The 24,081-nt window shown below is 38.9% G+C and overlaps 1 protein-coding gene across 6 annotated transcripts; it reads left to right on the top strand.

Moving 5' to 3' along the window:
* Positions 1-23,671, top strand: IL18 (interleukin 18). Of its 6 annotated transcripts, XM_036324370.1 has the most exons (7): positions 1-172; positions 1,645-1,785; positions 10,444-10,530; positions 12,871-12,882; positions 17,200-17,334; positions 18,560-18,693; positions 23,174-23,671. In XM_036324370.1, exons 2-7 carry the CDS (start codon positions 1,752-1,754, stop codon positions 23,411-23,413), a joined length of 642 nt encoding a protein of 213 aa, XP_036180263.1. In that variant the 5' UTR covers positions 1-172; positions 1,645-1,751; the 3' UTR covers positions 23,414-23,671. The 6 variants fall into 6 exon arrangements, with proteins under 6 accessions (XP_036180263.1, XP_036180267.1, XP_036180265.1 ...); XM_036324374.1 differs by lacking the exons at positions 1,645-1,785; positions 10,444-10,530 and adding an exon at positions 13,273-13,482; XM_036324372.1 differs by lacking the exon at positions 1,645-1,785.
* Positions 23,672-24,081: the final 410 nt, after the last annotated feature.

Below are 24,081 nucleotides of genomic sequence, written 5' to 3'. Positions count from 1 at the left end.
TCTTCCTCTGAAGCGCTGGCACGAATGAGCAGCGAGGCGTGTGGTTCTCAATGCTTTTTGCATTCCCCCGCTGCCTGCTGAAGAGGCTATCACTTTCTACACAGCCTCCTGAAAAGAGAGAGACCTGAAACCGTCCAGACCACTTCTTCGTCCAGGAAAGGATTGAGCACAGGTAAGCAATAATCATTCCTCTTTCTTTGGAAACCCAGGCAGGGCGATTAGGGGTAAATAAGCTAGGAAAGCGATAGAGAGAAATTTAAGTGTTCTGACATTGTTTTGATGGGCAGTCAGTAACAACACAAGGAATATAGCAAAGCCAGAGTTGAAACTTTTTCTCTCTCTTTTAGCAAGCAGTGGAGAGTACCACTTTAGAGCAAATATTCTCAAACTTTTTGGTCTCCTGATTTCTTTACATATCTATAAATTCTTAAGGACCCTGAAGTATTTTTCTTTCTCTAGGTCATTTACTGTATTACTGTCATTTACAGTCTTTCAATTAAAACTGAGAAATTTTAAAAATAGTGACCTATTAATTTATTTTAAAATAACAAAAAGCCATCACATGTTAGCATAAATAACATTTTAAATTTTAGATCACTAAAAAAAATTACTATCAAGAGTGACATTGTTTTTTATTTTTACAAATCTCTTTAATGTCTGCCTTAATCGAAGACAGCTGCATTCTCATCTGCTTCTGGTGCAATCTCTGTAATATCAGACAGAATGTAGCTCCTGGTAGACTCCATTGTATACTCCTGAGAGAATGGCGATGAAAAAGACAAATTACATGTTAGAATTACTGTGGTAATAACTTTGACCTCATGAACCACCTGAGAGCTGCTGCTTTAGAATGACAACATAGATAAGCTTTTCTTTAAAGGGAGTCTCAGCTCTGGATCAATTATTTTAAAAGCAAACACAAAATTTGCCAAAGGTTGAGCATCTTGATGGAAGCTGCCCCAGCACCTTTAGGCTGGGCAACAGTTGGACAATATACAATTCCCCAGAAGAGGTTTATTTTACAGTAACAAAGGGGCTGAATAAATATCTATTTTGAAGTATGTATAACAAAAATTAGGACACCCTTAAAAATCCTCTTTTCTTTTTGCCTATATGCAGCTATTTCGGGTTCAATTAAATCTTCCTTTAAAATATCCTTTTAAATCTGATTTGTTCATATTATCCCTCCATGAATATTATGAATTCTTACTTGAATTTCTACATCAATTCTTATAGTAGTTTCATAACCTGTCTCTAATCTCATTCAGAAAGCACTGTCAGCTCAGTAACCTGCTTCCCTATTGCCTGTGAAATTAAATTCAAATGCTCTGCAAGACTTCCAAAGCCCTCCATGATTCAACCCCACCCTACCCTGTGTTCCCCGCAGGGCAGGCGGAGTGTCCTCTAGCATAAAAAGTACGGCCTCATTCAGTCCCGCACCACCACCACAGCGTTGTTGTTTTAATTATCACATAAATGCTCTTCCATCTGTTTAACTTTTAAGCATCCTTGCAGATTAAATTCCATTTTCCTTCTCACACAAGGCCATCCCAACTACATCTGTTCCATTTTGGCTTTTAGTCTGTATTTAGCAGTTAATTCTATATCTCTTATCATTAATTCTTTACTTAAATCTTTACCTAGGTCTACTCCCACACCAACATACAGACATTAATAAGATGGCAAAATTTTCAAGGACAAAGTGATTTACAGAACTGAAAAGTTGGGTTTTGAATCTTGTTGCTGGCAAGATGACTACACACCTGATTTCAGGGAATTTGTTAGGTAATATGCTCCTCATTTTATCCCATACTATTCTGCAGCATTGGAACATTTTTACTTTTAATCTAATAGTATGTTTTTAAACTCCTACTAGCTTAACAATGCTGACTATCTAATAAATATTCAATCAATACATGTTGTTTTAGAATTATAAGGAAGTGGTTAATAGGGCATTTGCCACAAATAAATGGGGTGTTTTTTTCTTGAGACTTATGTAGAATCAAGAATTACAAAATACTGGAGCTGGAAAAAACCTTAGAGATTGACCATTCAACTCCCTGTTTATCCAAATGAGAAAACTGAGACCCTCCTCATTAAATGACTGGCCCCAGACAAGTTTGGAACACATTTGGCCTAATTTCCATCATAATTTTCTACCATTTGCTAGAATCTAGCTCGTTTCCAAAGCTTGCATAACTAAAACTGTTTTTGTTTCAAAAAACTAATTGTCGCTGCATCTCCCTGAGAAGATCTTTCGAAGATGGTTTATAACTCTTTTTTTAAAAAAAAAGTCAATAATCTGAGTATCTTAGATGAAATATTTTTAAACATTTTTATCCAATAGAAACTATAATTTTTATAGCTTAGTTAAAAAGCAAAGAAGCACAGATGAGAAAGGAAAAGGAAAGTTGGGGGAAGAGGAAAGGAACACTATTCTTGTAATCATAGATGTACAAGATCTAACAAAAAGAGTGGCAAGAGAATAAAGAATTCAAAATAAACTCGCATGAAGTAAAGATAAACTAACTACCAGGGAACAAAAGAAGAGGAAGAACATTAGAGAAAGTATCCTATCTTAAAACCTGCTTTTAGACTTCCCCCATTTTCTTTTTCTTATTGGCTTTAAGATGGAGTGAAAGTTTTAAGACAGAAAAAATGTCAAGCCCTGGCTGGTGTGGCCAGGTTGGTTGTGTGTCATACCATGCTCTGAGAGGTTGCCAGTTCTATTCCAGATCAGGGCACATGCCTGCATTGCACCCAGTCAGGGGCCTGCAGGAGACAGCCAATCCATGTGATTTCACATCATGTTTCCCTCTCTTGCTCCCTCTTCTTTCCTCTCTCTAAAAATCAATAAAGAAAAAAATTGTAAAAAATAAAAATTCTACCAACCCTTTATCCATTGTTGTCATGGTGACAAGTTTTATCATAGCAAACATTTATTTACTGCGTGTAAGTTCTTTTCTGGTGTTGAAGATTTTTTAAAAGAGAATAACTTGTTATCTTAAAGAAATTCAGGCTAAAGCTGGGCAGAACTATTTGTCATCAAAATAATCTTTTTTTTTTTTTTCATTTATGAAAGGTCTTCTCCCTACTCTTTTTTTTTAAAATGCATCTTATTGATTTTTTACAGAGAGGAAGGGAGAGGGATAGAGAGTTAGAAACATCAATGAGAGAAAAACATCGATCAGCTGCCTGCTGCATGCCCCCTACTGGGGATGTGCCTGCAACCAAAGTACATGCCCTTGACCAGAATCGAACCTGGGACCCTTCAGTCCGAAGGCTGACACTCTATCCACTGAGCCAAACCAATTACGGCCAAAATAATCTTAATTCAATGTAAGAGCTATTTCAGATGCCTGGAGGAGGGAGGATTGGGGAAGGTGGGTACTGAGAAGAGAATGATTAGCTAGGAATGTAGGAGTTAGGGAAGTTTTCCTAGAGGAGATGTTTGAGTTGGGACTTAAAGGAAGAGGGCTTGACGGAGGCAGGGTAAAGGCAGGGATAACTCAGGCAACAGTATGTAGTGGGGGAAAGTCTGGAAGCAAGAAAACCAAGAAGAGTAGTATTAAAATAGAAAGTTCAAGGAGTGTTGAGGGCTTGATTTAAAACAGTTCCAGTGTGGCCTGGCCGGTGTTGCTCAGTGGTTGACCATCAACCTAAGAACCAAGAGGTCACGGTTTGATATCTGGTCAGGTCACATGCCCAGGTTGCAGGTTCGATCCCCAGTGTAGGGCGTGTAGGAGGCAGCCAATCAATATTTCTCTCTTATCATTGATATTTCTATCTCTCTCTCTCTCCCTCTCCCTTCCTCTGTAAAATCAAAAAATATATATTTTAAAATTAAATAAATAAAACAAAACAGTGTGGATGGAGATGGAGGGGTGATGCCAAATTATAAATCCATTTCTGAGTTATAATCTACAGTAGTTATGAGACAGAGAAAAGATTAGGCAGCTTAATGGTTGAGCATAGTAGACCCAGGCACCAAGAGGTCACCAATTCAATTCCCAGTCAGAGCACATGCCATGGTTGCAGCAGCTTGATCCCCAGTAGGGGGAGTGCAGGAAGCAGCCAATCAATGTTGATGTTTCTCTCTCATCAATGTTTCTATCTCTCTCCCTCTCCCTTCCTCTCTCTCTAAAAAAAGTAATATAAACATTTTTTCAAAAAAGATTAGGCAAAGGAGTCAAGAAGGACTTCCAGGTTTAGTTTTGAACAGATCATTTGAACATGTTTGGGAAAGTAATTCATTAGTATATCTTACAGTTGGGACAATGCATCTGGAGCCAGAAATTGAAATTTGCAACTTATATATCCCCCAATAGCTACCACCCTCTCTCTTCACTTTATAGCCAAACTTCCTAAAAGAATAGTTTGTATTCACTGTCTGTACTTTTTTCCCATCCCATTCTGTCCTAGATTTTTGTCAACCTGCCTTTTGTACCCTCACTTTCCTCAAACTGTTCTTTTCCCAAAATTTCCTAATTGTCAAATTCAATGAACAAGTTTAAACTTGTATCTAAATTATGGGCTTTGCAGTATCTAATTTCAAGCAGCGCCTCCCGGGAGCTCCTTTCTTCTTGGATTCCTATGACACTTCTCTCTTAGATTTGCAAAACTGAACGAATTATTTTCCACTCAAGCCTCTCTTTTATTCTTTTTCTTAGTTAATGAGGTAACACTCAACAAATTGCTCAAGTCAGAAACTTTAAAGTCATCCTCAGTTCCTTCTTCCATTCGACCCACAACCGATCAGCTAAAAAAAATCCTGCTATTAGCCGAAACCGGTTTGGCTCTGTGGATAGAGCGTCGGCCTGCGGACTGAAAGGTCGCAGGTTCGATTCCGGTCGGGGGCATGTACCTGGGTTGCGGGCACATCCCCAGTGGGAGATGTGCAGGAGGCAGCTGATCGATGTTTCTCTCTCATCGATGTTTCTAACTCTCTATCTCTCTCCCTTCCTCTCTGTAAAAAATCAATAAAATATATTTTTTTTAAAAAATCCTGCTATTAACCTCTCATCAGTCCATCCTCTTCCTTTCATCCCCCACAGGTACTACCTTAGTTTATACAGGCTCATCAACTCTTCCCTTAACTGTTAAAATTGCCTCTAAGGTTGTTTTCTAACTTTTGTCCAGTGTTACCCATCAAATCCATTCTCTACACTGCTGCCAGATTATTGACTTTTTAAAACATACATCTGAACACATCTTTCTCCTACTTGAAGTAAGGCAGTATTTTTTCAGAAAAAAAAAATTGCAAATTCTTTAGTTTAGTTAAACAGGTCTCTATAATCTGACTCTCCTTTACAAGCTTTAGTCAAACCAAACTTCATTGCAAGTTGAATTTTTTTTTTAATATATTTTATTGATTTTTTACAGAGAGGAAGGGAGAGAGATAGAGAGTTAGAAATATCGATGAGAGAGAAACATCGACCAGCTGCCTCCTGCACATCTCCCACTGGTGATGTGCCCACAACCAAGGTACATGCCCTTGACCAGAATCAAACCTGAGATCTTTCAGTCCACAGGCCGACGCTCTATCCACTGAGCCAAACCGGTTTCGGCTGCAAGTTGAATTTTATGTGACTTGAATTAGGCAGAATCAACGAATGTAATATAAAAATAATAGTCTCACACCGGCCAGTGTTACTCCGCTATTTGAACATTGTCCCATGCACAACAGGTCAAGAGGTAGCCAGTTCAATTCCCAGTTAGGGCACATGCCAGGTTCTGGGCTTGATCCCCAGTAAAGGGTGTTTGGGAGGCAGCCTACCCATGTCTCTCTCGTCAGTGTTTCTCTCTATATATTCCCCTCTCTTTCTCTCTCTCTAATAAAAACATTTAAAAAATAATAATAATAATTGCACCCTGGCCAGTGTGGCTCAGTTGTTTGAGCATTGTCCCGTGTACAAGAGGTCAAGAGGTCGCTGGTTCCAGTCCAGTTCAAGTCCAGTCAAGGCATGTGTCCAGGTTTCCAGCTCAATCCCCAGTAAGGGGTGTTCAGGAAGCAGCCTGTCCATGTCTCCCTCATCAGTGTTTCTCTATATATATTCCTCACCCTTTCTCTCTCTCTCCTTCAACTAAATAAAAACATGTTTTAAAAAATAATAATAGTCTCACCCTGGCCAATGTAGCTCAGTAGTTGGAGTGTTGACGAGCACACCAAAGGGTCTCAGGCTCAATTCCCTGTCAAGGGAACTTACCTGGTTGCAAGTTTGAACCCCAGCCTGGTCAGGGCATGTGAGGGAGGCAACCAATCAATGTGTTTCTCTCACATTGATGTTTCTCTCTCTCTCTCTCTCTCTCTCTCTCTCTCTCTCTCTCTCTCTCTCTCTCTCTCTCATCTCTTCCCTGCCTTTCCTCCCTCCCTCGCATTCTATCTAAAAAGCAATGGAAAAAATGTCCTTGGGTTAGGATTGACAAAAATAATAATAATAGTCTCACTTTATAGGCAAAGTGGAAATATGTGAGCTCCAAATTAGTTTATCTAAAATGACATAATCTCAAAATGGTAGCAAAGTGAGTTGTGCACTGTTAACACTACTGCCACATGGAAGTGTCTCTTATACCTGGTAAATTATCTGCTTCCATGTCAGTATTATGTAAGTGAGACTGTTCTTTATCTCAGAAATTCTTGAGACATACAGCTATTGTTGTGCTATTATTTTTTTAACATTCACTACTATTATCATTTAAAATATTTTTATATCTGATAATGATGTTATCAGAGTGCTAAGGAGTATGATTACTGCTTGTGCTGAAAAACAAAGAAATAAAGTGGGACAAAATTTAGATGCAAGTAAACAATATTAAAAAGTCTAAGTACCACCATGATAGCCTGTGTAGAGAGAGCACACTGCAAAACATTAGTAATAATGATGAGAAAGATGAAGAAAGAAAGGAAGCAAGAATCTACTTTGGTTGTTGTAAATTTATGGACTCTAAAGATACCTCCTCACATACTTTTATACTTATTCCCAAGGAAAAGTTAATCTTGAACTATGTGAGATCTTCAGAAATGCATTCTTCCTGTAAAACGTGACTGCATTTGCATTAATTGCAGGGGGAATGATGGGGCTCCAAACAAGCCATATTCTCTCAGCCTCCCTACTTCCTGGCTTTTGCTCACAGTCTTCTCTCTTTGTGGAATGCTCTTCCCCAGCCTTGAAAATGCCTGCCTCTCTTTCAAGGCAGCACAATCATCTTTTCCTCTAAGAAGCCTTCTTCAACACCACCAGGCAGAGAAGATCTCTTGTAAATCCAGTTATTACAACATTTATTATACTATTTTGTAGTTGTTTATATATTTGTCTCTCCCACTAGATTCTGAGTAATCAAAGGGTAGGAATGAAGTTTCCTGCATGTGTGTTTGTCAGCTTTCTAGCCCCATGCTTAACACATGGTAGATACTCAACAATTAATAGATGAATGAATTCAAAAATTGTGTAGTAGTATTATTATTTTTAAAGTATTTGTGTCCTTCTCTAAATCCATTTACTCACTGACTAACCAAAAAACTGTAGCAAACACTAGTAGTTTCATCCAATTTCTACACATACTACTTAGTACTTTTTAGGTGAATTACTTTCATAAAATATGTATGCATTACATATTAAAATTTGTAGAGAAGACAACCCTAGCCACTATCATATAGAGAGAGATATATAGAGATATAGAGATAGAGATATATATGGCTAATATGCAAAGTGTCTCCTCAGGAGTTCTACTGGGAGACCAGGAATTTGATTGCTCTCTATGACATGTGCTGACCACCAGGGGGCAGCACAGAGCAAAGGAAGGCCCAGGCCAGCAGCCAGCAGCTGGGGAAGGAAGGCCCCAGCCAGCAGCTGGAAGCCAGAAGGAAGGCCCCGGCCAGCATCCTGGTCACTGGCCAGGCCTAGGGACCCTACCCATGCACAAATTTTGTGCACCAGACCTCTAGCATATATATATATATGCTATATATATATAGTATATATATGCTATATATATGCTATATATATATATATTGTGTATATATATATACAAATATATATATGTATATGTATGTATATGTATATGTACATATATATGTATATGTATATATATATACAAATATATATATTTGTATATAATATATCTACAATTTAATAACTACCCACACAATTTAATAACTATCCACACTTGTATGTGTATAAGAAACCGCACCTAGATAAAACTGTTAAATAGTCACCAACTAGAAAGTATTTGGGGTTATCTTAATTTGGATTAAGTTTTTGCAACTGGGTTTTAATTTCCTGATTCCTCTACCATGTATGTTTGGCCTTAGTAGACTATGCTAGAAAAAAATCGAGTCAGTTCTGTACCTATGAGCATAGATTTATAAACACCCCTATACATATCAACAACAATTGTGACTCAACTACCTTCTTTGGAGCCCCAACCGTAACTGCTCTCGGACCCAAGATACTCCTAAACTCTAGAGTAGAGCATTTTAATCATTTCTGTGGCAAAGATCTCCATAGGCAATCTAGTAAAATCTCTGGACCTCTTCTCAGGTAATGTTTTTACCTGCATGCAATTAAATACGTGGGATTGCCCTAGCCCCGTGGTCGGCAAACCACAGCTCGCAAGCCACATGCAGCTCTTTGGCCCCTTCAGTGTGGCTCTTCCACAAAATACCACGTACGGGCGTGCACATACAGTGCAATTGAAACTTCATGGCCCATGTACATAAGTCGGTATTTTGTGGAAGAGCCGGTATTTTGTGGAAGAGCCACACTGAAGGTGCCAAAGAGCTGCATGTGGCTTGTGAGCCGCTGTTTCCCGAGACGCAGTTTGGCAACCACAGCCCTAGCCGGTTTGGCTCGGTGGCTCAGTGGATAGAGCGTCGGCCTGCGGACTGAAGGGTCCCAGGTTCGATTCCGGTCAAGGGCATGTACCTTGGTTTCGGGCACATCCCCAGTAGGAGGTGTGCAGGAGGCAACTGATTGATGTTTCTCTCTCATCGATGTTTCTAACTATCTTCCTTCCTCTCTGTAAAAAATCAATAAAATATATTTTTAAAAAAAGAGCACATGCACGGGTTGCAGGCTCAATTCCCAGTAGGGGAAGTGCAGGAGGCAGCTGATCGATGATTCTCATCATTGATGTTTCTCTCTCTCTCTCTCTCTCTCTCTCTCTCTCTCTCTCTCTCTTCCTTCTCTCTGAAATCAATAAAAATATATTAAATAAATAATTACATACATACTTGGGATTATAAAGGAAACTCATTATATTAAAACAGTGTCAAAAATTTTTTAACAAATTTTAATATAGTACATATGTGCTTCTTTATTAACACATATTAACACATTAATAATAAGATCTGCTGATGGGACTTATAACTTCCATATATTTCAAAGTAGTAATGAATTTAAACCATATATTTCAAGATCTCTGCAACAATAACAACACAATAGGAAATCTGTATTTCTGTCAGTGCCAGTTCCAATAATGCTGTGATTTGTCTCCTATAACGTAATGGAAGGAACTTCTAAATTTTGGCAATAGGCCATATAAACCTAAATTGGTGAAAATAAATACAGAGTGGTGCAAAAGTAAATATACTTACAGTTGTGAGTATATGAAACATGGTTTATTCTTGTATTGTTATTTATTAATTATTGTATTATTTTCCATACAAACAATGGTAAAATTAGTTTTTTTCCCATCCAACTTCACAGATTTCCCAGATTTAGAACCCCTGTTCCACAAAGACCTGAAAATATACACACCATATTGGAGTAGGGTGGAGTAGGCTGGGGCAGGAGAGAAAAGCAAAACAAAATTTTTGACATTTTCATATCCTATATTATTTGATTTTTTTACAGAAAGATTGTATTTATGTATTACTTGTATAAAAAGCATAATATCCAGATTCCAGATAAAAAACTGCTGCTGCTCAAGGAGGAAGAAGGCCGTCAGATACTAGAGCCTTCAGCCTCCTCTCCCTCTGCCTCACTCCCAGGTGGAAACGTCATTTTCTCATTCCCTCACCTTTAGCACTTGGATAAACTTTCAGTCTCTCAGGCACAGGAACCCACTGGTTGTAAGAAAGATAGAACCAATCTGTAGTTAAAGGACAAGATTAGGTGTATTTCTGGCATCTTATATTTATATTGATGATAATATAATTCCGTTTCATAGTGGGGCACTTAGCCACCCTTTGTAACAGTGTTTAATGAGAAAATGCTTTCTAGATTCCAAATATCTGATGGTTTGCAAAGAATTTGTGAACACGTGTATGCATAAGCGGAAGACTCCGGCATCTTTTAAATGTCCAGAGTGTTGGTCAGCATACTGGGTGATACACTGACTTCTGAGCTTGGAGGTAGTACAAGGCAATAAGGAGTAAAAGATCCCTTTTGTGAAAAAGGAACAATCACTACCTTTTAACAGACGGCTCTTTGCTTTCATTAGGAATAAAGATGGCTGTTGAAGCAGTAGAAAACAATTGCCTCAATTTTGTGGGAATGAAATTTATTGACAACACACTTTATTTTGTAGGTAAGTCTAAAGCAATAGGCCAAATACAGGTTTCAGATCAATGTATTCAACTAGAAAAGGCATTGTGAGATGAACTATTAAGTGACTCCTTACTGTCATCAAATTCCACTGCAATGCTAATGATATACTTCTCTGGAAAAAGGAAAATTGGGCTTCTGGAAGTTAACCATAATATATCCATGGTCCTAGCACCTTGTCCATCACATGACCTGGCACTTCAGTTAAGCAGTAGCCCATTTACAAGGTGAAAGCTAGTGCACATCATGATAATTCCACAAAATTGGGTACATTCAAGGAATACAATTTCCTAAGCCAACTGGCAGATTATATAAGAGACTAGAGGCCCGGTGCACAATTTCTGCACTCGGGGTGGGGAGGGTTCTTCAGCCCACCCTGTGCCCTCTCGCAGTCTGGGACCCATCAGGGGATGACCACCTGCTGGCTTAGGCCCGTTCCCCGGGGGATTGGGCCTAAGATGGCAGTCAGACATCCCTCTGGCAGCCCAGCAGCCCTAGGGGGATGTCCACTTGCCAGCGGGGAGCAGGCCTAAACTGCAGTCGGACATCCTTAGTGCTGCTGAGGAGGCAGGAGAGGCTCCCACCACCACCGCTGTATTGGCAGCCATCAGCCTGGCTTGTGGCTAAGCAGAGCTTCTCCCATTTGAGAGCGCCCTGACCACCAGAGGGAAGCTCCTGCATTGAGCGTCTGCTCCCTGGTGGTCAGTGTGTGTCATAGTGACCAGTCATTCCCAGTCTTTCTGCTGTTAGGGTCAGTTTGCATATTACCCTTTTACTATATAGGATAGAGGCCTGGTGCACAGGTGAGGGCCAGTTGGTTTGCCCTGAAGGGTGTCCCGGATCAGGGTGGGGGTCCCGCTTGGGTGCCTGGCCAGTCTGGATGAGGGGATGATGGCTGTTTGCAGCTGGTCGCACCTCCTTCAGGGTGGGGGTCCCCACTGGGGTGCCTGGCCATTCTGGGTGAGGGGCTGAGGGCTGTTTTCAGGCTGGCGGGTGACTGAAGCTCCCAACCTCTCCTTTTTTTCTTTTCTTTTTATTCTGGGATTTATTTACCTTCTATGGCTGTCACTGGAGCTGAGAGCCGGCTTTAGCTCTGAGGCTCAGCTCCAGCTCTGAGACCTCGGCTGGTGAAAGCAGGTATCTGGGCTTTGTTTAGCTTCTATAATTGAAACACTGTTGCAACTCCAGCTCTGAGGCCCCACTGGCTGAAAGCAGGTTTCTGGGGATTGTTTAGCTTCTATAATTGCAACATAGTTGCTTATAGTGCAGCTCAGAGCTGGGTGGCAGCAGGCGGGGAACCTTGGCTTCCTCCATCACTGGAGCAAGCAAGCCTCCTGTTCACTTCAGCTGCCTGGCTGCCGGCCGCCATCTTGGTTGGCAGTTAATTTGCATATCACCCTGATTAGCCAATGGGAAGCGTGTCGGAGGTATGGTTAATTACCATGTTTGTCTATTATTAGATAGGATACCTTAAATCTGTGAGTGAGCTGTACCATATAACGTAAATATATCTGGCAAATAAAAACAGATTCTTAAGATTAGTCTTCCATGGGCCATTTGGCTTCATTTGAAAGCTTCATAGAAAGTCCTGAGGCAACCTTCCAATGAACCAACAAATTTAAGAGTAAAATCTATCACTTTATAAAATTTCTTTTTAGTTACAAATTTACATTTACTAGTATAAACCCTGGATTTAGGTTTTATATCTAATTTACCAGAGAACACACTAAGTCTATCTAATGAGCTTTGTTTTATGGGACCTTGTGGATGATTATATAATACTAGAGGCCCGGTGCACGAAATTCATGCATGGGGGATTCGGGGGGGGGGGGGTGTCCCTCAGCCTTGCCTGCACCCTCTCCAATCTGGGACCCCTTGGGGGATGTCCGACTGCTAGTTTAGGCCTGATCCCAGGGATCAGACCTAAACCAGCAGTCGGACATCCCTCTCACAATCCGGGACCACTGGCTCCTAACTGCTCACCTGCCTGCCTGCCTGATTGCCCCTAACTCCCCCCCCCCGCCCCCGCCAGCCTGGTCGCCCCACGCAGCCTGCTGTTCAGTTGTTTGGTCATCCCTCACTAACCCCCCCGCCAGCCTTGTTGCCCCAGGCAGCCTGCTGGTCATTACTGTTACTGTGATGGTGTCCCAGACAATTTGCATATTCCTCTATTATTAGTATAGATTTCCAATAGGGCCAACAACAGTAAGATAGCAGTTAAATAATGGGGAGTGGCAGAAAAGAGTAACAAAAGGTAGGGTGAGAGGAGATTCTGAGTTGAAATATAGAATTTAACATTTTGTTTCTCTTTTTTCCCCTTTAGGTGAAAATGATGGTAAAGTATAAATTTATTTCTTTTTCTTTGCTAAAGTAAAAAGAGCTACTTAAGCATCCCACAGACACACCATATCACCATTCTTATCTGAGAGAAACTAGTACCAATCTATTTGAGAAGCTAATCTTCCCTCAAAGCAATGTGGACCCAGTAGCACAGCCTTGGAATAAAGCTGTCCATAAAGGATACAAAAGAAAACCTCCAACAAAACTGCTTATTTACACTTCAGGCAATTCTTAGAATCTACAAAACAGACTTTGCCTGCTACACAGATTGTGAGATTAGCAGGAAGTCATGGATTCTCTAGAGGACATGGGAAAAGGAGATTTGAAGCCTGAAAATTGTAGTCCAAAATCAATAACATCTTTGTTCTTTAACCCTCTCTCTCAGAAATGCTTTGGAAAAAAGCCTGGGAGGCTACCAGGGAAAAAATATTTTCAAAGTAGAGGAGATGGGGAAGGTGGGAGCAAGCAAGAACTATGAGGTGGAGTCATTAAGTCTGCAAGAAGTGGATGTACCCAGCCCTGTCCTTCTGGCATTCAGAGAGGATCATACCCTATCTGGTCTGTGAGCCTTTAACAGATGTCCAGATTATTAAAGGTCATTATTTCTCATCCTTTTCCTTAAAAATAGCACTTTCCACATTTTTAAGGTGATCATTACTGAACTATAAGTGAAAAAAGTAACTTAAAAATACTATTCATGTTTTTTTTTGTTTTCCAGCTTCATTGAGATATAATGACATGTAACTCCTCATGTTTTTTAAAGATTGCCCTACTCTCCATTTATTAATTCAATATATATGGGGGTAAAAGTAGGTTTACAGTTGTTCGTATGGAAAACAATACAATAATTAATAAATAATAACACAAAAATAAACTCTGTTTTGAGTACTCTCAATTGTAAACCTGCTTTTGCCACCCTGTGTTGACATCTGTATCTCAGGTACTGTTAGGCACTAGGATACAGTGGTAAGCAAATCACAGTTCCTATAGGGAGAAACAGGCACTTAAGGAAGGCAATTGGAACATGGTCTGTTAAGGCACAGGATGCTATGGGAACTTATAGAAAGGGCACCTATTTCAGTCCAGTAGATTCTGGGAGGACACTTTGAAGGAGGGACATTTTTGAAGAGGGTATAGAAGTTAGCCAAGGGAAAGTATTCTGAGCATAGAGAAGGCCACATGAAAGGCCAAGATATGAAAGAAAGCATAGCATGTACAAGGAATCAAGAGTACTTCAGAATGAGAGTAGGAGAATGATGAAAGAATGATAAATAGGATGCAGATCAAGAAGGTTCTCTTCTTTCAAGATATGGAATTTGGGCCTTATCTTTGGGTAATGGGGATTCATTAAGCAACATATGCATGATCTAGAATGGAAATTGGTTTGCTGCAAAAAGAGATCCAAAAATATAGTGATAGAATAAGATAGAAAATATTTCTCTCAAAAATAAGTCCAAGTAGACAATTCAAGATTAAGGATGCAGCCTGATGTTATTGGGATCTTAAGATGTTCTGTCTTGTTATTCCATTATGCCCTAGTTGTTTAATTCACTCACATACTTGAAAATCATCACCACACTTCCTGGGTCCATATCCCAGCTAGCAAGAAAGGGTTCAAAATAAGAGGAAGATGGCCTATTCCTTTTAAAGGTTCTAGATGGAAGTCATACACATCAATTATACTCATTTTCCATTGACTTTATTCTGAGTGGTCATGTGCCTCATTAAAATTCAGAGATAATTTTATCTAAAATTCAAAAATTCTTTCTGGCTTCAGTATAAAGAGCTAGAGGCCCAGTGCATGAATTTGTACATGGGTGTTATGGGCCCCCATCGGGTTGGGCGGGTGGGGGGGAGGGGCCGTGGACATTTGGCTGGCCCTGCCCCTGATCAGGGTGTTGGGGGCCAATCAGGGGCTGGGCCAGCAGGGGAACGGGGGCTGATTAGGGCCTGGATCAGGCTGGTTGGCTGCCACAGTGCACATCATAGCCACCGGTCATTCCAGTTGTACTGGTCGTTCCACCGTTCTGGTCGCTGGACTTCTATATATATAGATTGGTGTGGGGACAAAAAAGGGGGGATGACAATTAAGAAGCTATTGTCCTTGTAAAAAATGATGGGAACATGAATTAGGCAGGGATAACAGGGTGCCGATAAAAAGCAATGAATGGATTTTATAAATACTTGGAAGAATCCAAGTATTTTGAGGTTAGCCTAGGGAGGGGATAGAGAGAAAGATGGTGCCTATATTTTCTCACTTAGGAAATTTGTACTATTAGTGAAATAGGAAGCACAAGGGGAAGAGCAGGGTAAAGTGGTATGCAGAGCAAAGAGGAAGATAGATGATGAATTTAGTTTTGTATCTTGTCTGTGGGACATCCTAGTGGACATGTCCAGTAGATTCTTGGACATAATAGTTCTAAGCTCGGGATGAAAATTTGGGCTGAAGATAAACCTATAGGAGGCTTATGTGTAGAAATGACAGCTGAAACTATAGGAATAAAAAGACAAAACAGAGGAAATGTGTGAAGTGAGAAAGTAAAAGCCAAGGACTAAGTCAGGGGAATACCTATGTTTGAGGATGCAGTAGAAAGAGAAGCTAATAAACAAAAGAGTAACCAAAGAGGAAGAAGAAAAACCAAGAGAATGCCACAGAATCCCAGGAGAGATTTTCAAGATGGAGGTAACAGTCACTGTGTTGAATTTTACAGCCTTGAAAACCAAGGATAGGAAAGCATTTATTACATTTAGCAACAGGGAGTTTGGTGATCTCGCTGAAAGAAGTTTGGTGGAGAAATAGAGGCAGAGAGAGATTGCAATGAGTAGAAGAGTGAATGGAAAGTAAGGGAATGACACAGTTCTTACCAGAAGCTCCACTATTAAAAGAAGAAACAAGGCTAGCTACCGAATAGGATATGATTGATGGAGGAGTTTTAAATCTCAAAATGAAAAGAGTTTTGTGGGCTTTTTAATTATAAAAATAATGTGTTTATTATAAATGATTCAGGCAATTAAAAAAGAAAAACATGAAAAAACCTAGGAATCCTAATAATCAGTATCATTTGGTATATTATTTCTGTACTTCTTTAAATATATGTGAGTAAAAGTAGGTTTACAGTTGTGAGCATGTGCAGCACATCTTATTATTATATTATTATGTATTATTGTATTATTTGTATTACAACTGTAAACCTACTTTTGCCCACATGTGTGTGTGTGTGTGTGTGTGTTTTTGTGTGTGTGTAATATTATACCTAAGTTTCTTTTTCTAGTTTAATACACATGGACATCCTTACATGGCAAAGAATAATTACAGTTATATTAAATTCATGATATTCCAAAATTTATTTGCTCAGTCCCCAATTGATAAACATTTAAATTGTTTCCAGTGCTCCCATAAGCATTATAGCAGAGAAATATTTACACATTTTTCTGATTGTTCCTTTAGGAAAAAATCAAGGAAATAGAATTGCTGGGTTGATATAGAAGAGGGGATGATTGGTAAATCAAGGTTTCAGGAGAATATACATCAGAGCACAGGTAGGGTTAGCCTTAGATATCAGAAGGGGCACCTTTTCTACATTTCCCTTGGGACAAGAGGAATAAGGAAATGACTGGTGGTGCCACAGTTAAATTTGTAAGTGGAGTAGCAGGAAATCATTTATTGAAAGTGAAAGCAGAGATGATGATGTCGAGATCCTGAGGAGGGTAGGGAAGATCTGAAATGATAGCTATGGATTATGAAAGAGGGTGCTGAACTGTTAAAAAAAAAAAAAAAAAAGGTACTGACAATTTATATGCTTGCAATGGCACCAGGTTGTGCATTTGTATAATTACCAGTGACACTCAGCAGCCAGGTTTGGAGTTTTGTAGTAGAAAGACAAATGAACAAATGAGTTTGGGATTGGAACGGCTGGCAAAGGGTAGACAAAATGATGAACGAACCATAAGGTCCAGACTGCATAGAAAATGAAAGGAAGACAGGAAGGTTAGGGTGAGAGGAAATGCCTATTTTAAAATCAGGAGGACTCAGTGAAGCAGAGGAAAAGTATAAAACAACTAGGATAGGAGATTGTGATCAGAAAGCAGAGTGTTTGAATTTAACATTTCAGAGGCAGAGTAGTTCTGGGTGATAAGAAGAAGCAGAGTTGTCTTTGGAAATGGATGAAAAAACATTGTGCAACTTTATCTTAGCTGCTTCTGTAGCAGAAGATTGTGATCAGTATCTATTGAAAACTTAAATATATAGTATGCTTGTTTGTAAATTTTGGAAAAAAAACTTATTTTTAATGCAATTTAATGTCCATCCTAGAAAACCTGGAATCAGACTACTTTAGCAGATTTGAACCTAGATTGTCAGTCATACGAAATCTGAACGACCAAGTTCTCTTCGTTTCCCAGAGAAGCCAAGCTGTGTTTGAAGATATGACTGATTCTGAGTGTGAAGGTATTTTTAAAATATATTTACAAACATAGAAATGACAAGCTACTTCTTATTCCCTTTTACTGCCTACTTTTTTCTATTATAGACCTAGTCCTTAAATGAAAAGTAATAGCAATAGTAATAATTTCACTTACAAGAAACTTTATAGAGTATCCAAATATTGTAGTTGAGATGAAAAATTGATACAATGAAGATATTGCCAGAGGTTGGGAGGAGGACGAAGAGGGTAAAGGGAATCAAATACGTGCTGATGGAAAAGCAGGTTTCAGGTGGTGGGCACACAGCAGAGTATACAGATATTGTATCCTAAAATTGTACATCTGAAATTTATATAATGTTATTAATCAATGTTACCCCAATAAATTTAATTTAAAAATTTTTTAAGATATATCTAGGGGTCATGTTACTCTGGGCCTACATTTGGATCATGAGTTCCTTCATTGCAACTGCATGAACTGTACAAGATTTCTATAGAGTTGGATCCTTCATACCTGCTGGCTATAGCTGAAATTGCTGATAGCATTTTCAAAACTCAAAATTAAAAATAAATATCAAGCATTTCAAATAAGTCTGTCTCCCATCAGAAATTTAGAGTGCTTAGGAAATGAATAAGTTTACTGTGCTTTCCAAGGTATAAATTCCAAATACCAAAGTTTAGGCAGAGTTGAAACAGTGAATGTGCACCCTTGAAAAATCCTCAATTTTTACCTTAACAGGTAGATTTTTAATATTGTATTTAGCATTTAAAAGTTAAAGACAGCCCTACTGGCGTGGCTCAGTGGTTGAGGGTCGACCTGTGAACCAGGAGGTCTTCATTCGATTCTGGTCATGGCATATGCCCAGGTTGTGGGTTTGACCTCCAGTGGGGAGTGTGCAGGAGGCAGCTGATCAATGAATCCCTTCATCATTGATGTTTCTATCTCTCTCTCCCTTCTTCTCTGAAATCAATAAAAATACAATTTTTTAAAGTAAAAGTTTAAGACAATCTTTCAGAATTCAGAATATCTCTTAAACACTCAAAATGTTACTGCTTTTGTGTGTGATACATATTTGAATGTGTTTTAAAGAATGTCTGAGCAACTGTGTATCATCTCCACTCACTGGCTGAATCACAGTGTGTGGGATGTGTAATGGGTCTATTAAGGATTATCCTTTGGCTAATTTCTATAAATATTGATTTGCAAAAATTCTTCTAACTAGTGTTCTCATTTGTTAATATTTATTTCAGAAAATGCATCCCTGACTAAAATTATAATATATACATATAAAGATAGCTACCCTAGAGGTATGGCGGTAAGCCTCTCTGTGAAGTGTCCAGATATGCTTACTCTCTCCTGTATGAACAAAGATATTTCCTTTAAGGTAAGACTAAACCTATATTTGATAGATATATATTTATATATATGGAAATTTAGAAAACCTAAATATCCTCAGTCCAACTTTTTATCTAGAACAAGAATGGCAGGAAGCAGAGAACCATTAAAATAGTTCAACTCTTTAACCCATCATGCTTTTTCTAAGTCTGCCATAGGGAGGAAGGGGTACAACACTTGTTTCACAGCCTGGGTCTTCTGAATAATCTATCTAAAGGTAAATAATAATATAGAAGACATACATGAATTATTATATTTATTTGAGAATTGCATGACTTTCCAAAATGTCTTGTTAAATGGAATGAAGCCAATTATCCTTCTGTAAGCCTTCTATGTACTTTGTGAATTATGATGATAATATTTTAATCCTAATTGTTTTTTATTCTAAATTCTTTATTGTTGAAAGTATTACATATGTCTCCTTTTTGCCCCCATTGACCTCTATCCGGCCGCTTCCCCCACTCCCGCCCCCAGCACATGTCCCTGCCCCACTACTGTCTGTATCCATTGGTTATGCTTATATGCATGCATACAAGTCCTTTGGTTGATCTCTTGCCCCCCTCTCCCACCCTCCCCTGCCTTCCCGCTGAGGCTCGACAGTCTGTTCAATGCTTCTATGTCTCTGGATCTATTTTAGTTCATCAGTTTATTCTGTTCATTATATTCCACAAATGAGTGAGATCATGTGGTATTTATCTTTCTCCGACTGGCTTATTTTGCTTAGCATATGCTCTCCAGATCCATCCATGCTGATGCAAATGGTAAGAGTTCCTTCTTTTTTACAGCAGCATAGTGTTCCATTGCGTAGATGTACCACCATTTTTTAATCCACTCATCTGTTGATGGGCACTTAGGCTGTTTCCAAATCTTTGCTATTATAAATTGTGCTGCTATGAACATAGGGGTGCATATATCCTTTCTGATTGGTGTTTCTGATTTCTTCTGATATATTCCTAGCAGCGGGATCACTGGGTCAAATTGGAGTTCCATTTTTAATTTTTTGAGAAAACTCCATACTGTTTCCCACAGTGGCTGCACCAGTCTGCATCCCCACCAGCAGTGCAGGAGGGTTCCTTTTTCTCCACATCCTCGCCAGCACTTGTCATTTGTTGATTTGTTGATGATAGCCATTCTGACAGGTGTGAGAAACCTAATTGTTTTATTCCTGCATCCTTCAGCTTTCAGTTGATATATATTATTTTTAATGTAAAGCTAAGTGAATAAAATTAACAAGATTAGCTGTGAAAGCAATGGTATAATGTATCTCAAAGCCAAGTATAAATTATTTCTGGCCACTGCTTTTTTTCTCTATTCTCCATTTTTTTTTCTCTTGAAGAGTTTCTGATTGGGGGTTTGCCAGTAAAATACTTGAGCAATGGGAACTGAAGTTTAGAATATGACCTAGTGGACATGTTGAGGGGCAACTTGGAAGGAAGGAAAAAGCCACTCTAAAATATAATCCAAGTAAAATCAGTGTGTATGCCACAAATACAACCTCCAAACAAATCCCTTAACCATCCCCTTCCAACCAGAGGGCCACCCTTTTGGGTGGCAATTTAGACTTCCCATTCTCAGGCCTGACAAGCAGGAAGCTTAGTTACCATAATGGCTTTAGAGGCCTGGGATAGACAGGGTGGGTGGAGAGGATTAAGCGTGTTGTTATCTAACAACAAAATCAAAAGGGGAGGAGGGAGATGGCCAAGCTCAAACTATGTGTGGTAAAGAAAAACTAATTCAGTTGCAGAAGCAGATTCAGAAACTGGGATAAGCCTAAGCTCTAAGTGGATTATTATTGAGAGAAACTGGGGAGTGTTGAAAGGGGTGGAAATAATGCTTGGCAAAAGAAAAGAAAAAAAAGAAAAGACAAGAGAAGGGAAGGGAAGGGAAGTGAAGGGAAGGGAAGGATGCTTGGTATACACTAGGAACTGGAGCAAATCAGATTTAGGGGATCCTGAAACTTATACAATTTGGGCAGGCCTTTTAATGAAAGAGAATATAAAATTACCAAAAGCATCAAGTTTTATTTAGAATAAGAAAAGAAGGGGCCTTAGAAGAGATCTGTGCAAGTGGAGGGCTCTGACATTTAAGCTTCATTAGCTTCATAGCAAATCTGCTTCTGAAGGAACTCATTAAATATTAGTTAGAGGGAGGGAGAAAGAGAGGGTGAGAGGAAGGAGGAAGGAGGAAGGAAGGAGGAAGGAAGGAGGGAGGGAGGAAGGAAGGAAGGAAGGAAGGAAGGAAGGAAGGAAGGAAGGAAGGAAGGAAGAAAGAAAGAAAGGAAGGAAGGAAGCTAGTTTTAGCTCATGCTCTTTAACCCTTTTACCCCCACTAAAAAGGATCTTAGCAGTGATTATAAATATAGACTATGTTCTACTAGATAATAAGACACAACTTGCTGCCATTATGTGCTCACCTTTCTGTGTTGGTTACTAGCTATAAAGTCCTAGTGCTTATGGATACCTGCTGCCTTTAGGTAAGAACCTTCATGACACCAAGAGGGATTTGTTCAAGAAGTTACTATTAGTGCCTGTTTCTTATATAGACATTTGGGCAGTCAGGATTCTCTCAAGTGTGCTAATGCACTTGGGAAAGGGCAAACACACACACACACACACACACACACACACACACACAAAAAAAAAAAAAAAAAAAAAAAAAAAAAAAAAAAAACCAGCCGAAACCGGTTTGGCTCAGTGGATAGAGCGTCGGCCTGCGGACTGAAAGGTCCCAGGTTCGATTCCGGTCAAGGGCATGTACGTTGGTTGCGGGCACATCCCTAGTGGGGGATGTGCAGGAGGCAGCTGATCGATGTTTCTCTCTCATCGATGTTTCTAACTCTCTATCTCTCTCCCTTCCTCTCTGTAAGAAATCAATGGAATATATTTAAAAAAAAAAAAACAGATGTTAGCTCCGGCTTAACTTTCTCTGGGTCTAGATTCAACCCCTCCTGATGTAAACAATCCCATAGGTCCTTGGAGCACTCAAGTTTCATTATGTAAAGCTGTTTCCATATCCACTTACTGTGCACCTTCCCTATGATGGCTATGAATAATCAACACCAAAACCAAGGAGAGCTACTGCCCTAGGATTTCCTTGCCCCTGTTCTGAAATGTCACATTGAACTACGATTAGAGATCACCTGTTCTACCTATCCATACTCCCACTTTCAACCACAACTTTCCATGCCAGGTTTGAACTAACAGGTTCATCTCCTTCTAATATTTCTAGAGCTTTTGAAGTTTTGGCTAAGGATTATTTCTCACTTATACATTAGAGTAGCTTAGTCCCAAATTCATTCCCCATTTTAAGGTCTCTTCCTAAATTCTGGGGTACTGTAGTCAGCTACAGAAATATATGTCAGTGGGAGAACTGGTTTAAACTGTCAACAATTTAGGACCCCCTCTTATTGATAAAAGACAAAGTTAAGAGTTATGACTATAAATTCCGTAATTGGTTGAAAAGTTGGGAGGTAACCAAACTTCTTTCGGGCATCTTAGAAAGATGCTGGAATGTTATTTTGGATCTGGAGCTTTCTCTGTTAGTCCTTAGTTAGGATCATGAGAATTTTTGCTGCCATGGGGTTAAAATTAAGTTCAAATATCTACAGTTCTGGGATTAACATGGAAAGAACCTTGGGTGGTCCTCAGAATTTCTAGTTCATCTTGAAAAGTAGGTATGGTCAACAAACCAGACCTAGCTGGTTTGGCTCAGGGGATAGAGCATTGGCTTGCAGACTGAAGGATCCCAGGTTTGGTTCTGGTCAAGGTCAAGGGCACGTGCCTGGGTTTCGGGCTCAATCCCCAGTAGGGGTGTGCAGGAAGCAGCCAATCAGTGATTCTCTCTCATCATTGACATTTCTATCTCTCCCTCTCTCTTCCTCTCTGAAATCAATAAAGATATATTTTAAAAATTAAAAGTAAATAAAATAAAATAAACCAATAAAATATATTTTTTAACAAAAAGAAAAGTAGGAGATGAGGCCCAGAAATCAGGATTTTAAAAAGATTCCCAGGTGATTCTAATGTGCAGCCAAGGTTGAGAACCACTGAACTAGAGCTAGGCTAGGCTAGGCTATGGCTGGAGGTCATCAATGTCTTTAGCTCTGAATGGTTGGAAAAGACAGGAAATGACATTAGCCCATAAAAGGTGGTGGTCTTTGCTAGAAATCGACTCCATCTTGAGCAATGGGAGAAAGAGAAGAAAGCTATATGATTAAATAAATTGGGAAAAACTAGAGAGCTAGACCTGAATGTGCATTCCATGGTGGGAACAGCCAAAGTGGACAAGGAGAATAGGAAATTAGAATTCAGAGGAAGAGGAAATCAGTGTTCCTATATGCTGAGATTTGTTTTCAATCTTAACTTGTGAAAATAAAAACTTCTTTACTTCTGTGCAATAATATACTTCAAAATAAACTGCACACATTCTGATTATTCGTGCCCTAAAAATTAATATTTTTTTCTCTACAGAAAATGAGTCCTCCTGCTGATATCAATGATGAAAAAAGTGACATCATATTCTTTATGAGAAGTGTTCCAGGATCTTACAATAAGATGCGATTTGAGTCTTCATTGTATGAAGGATATTTTCTAGCTTGTAAAAAGGAGGGGGATCTTTTTAAACTCATTTTGAAAGAAAAGGACATAGATTGGGATGACTCTGTAATGTTCACTGTTGACGACAAAGAGCTAAATATTAAAATTTCATAGTTTGAACTTTCTGAGTTTTTGTCTTCCAGAAAAGTTAAGTTTGAGTCTATAATTGTAATGATGAAATAAAATGAATAATGATCTCAAAAGATACCACTAAGAAATGAATAGTAAGCTTTCACAAAATTGAATTGATGCCCTTTTATGCAGATGAATAAATCATTTGTATAATGTAAAAAGATGCATAGTTTGAAAACATAGTCTACATTGTTGACATTGGAATATAGATTATACTCAATAAAAGTGTTTTGAATCTTTTGGGTTATGATGAAAGATACTGATATTTGAATTTTCTAATTATTAAGAATGTCATTAAAACCATCAAAATTTTATAAAGAGACCACTTCAGTTGACTAATTTCTCATTTCCTCCAAAGTCAGAATACTTTCAAAAGTCAAATTGATCCTGCAACATAGAAAAAGGATTATACACACTGAGCAAGTGGCATTCAACCCAGGAATGCAAATGCTTTAATATTCCTAAATCAATTAATGTAATATAGCATATTAATAAAGGGTAAAAACCACACAATCATCTCAATAGATGCAGGAAAGCATTTGACAAAAGCCAATTCATAATAAAAATTGTCAACAAACTTGAAAGAGAAGAGAACTTTCTGTTAAAGGGCATCTGTGAAAACTCTACCACTAACATCATATTTAATGGTG

Source organism: Myotis myotis, unplaced genomic scaffold, assembly GCF_014108235.1.
Source record: "Myotis myotis isolate mMyoMyo1 unplaced genomic scaffold, mMyoMyo1.p scaffold_m19_p_10, whole genome shotgun sequence".
In the NCBI taxonomy this organism is placed as follows: Eukaryota; Metazoa; Chordata; class Mammalia; order Chiroptera; family Vespertilionidae; genus Myotis; species Myotis myotis.
This window is presented reverse-complemented; position numbering and strand designations above follow the sequence as displayed.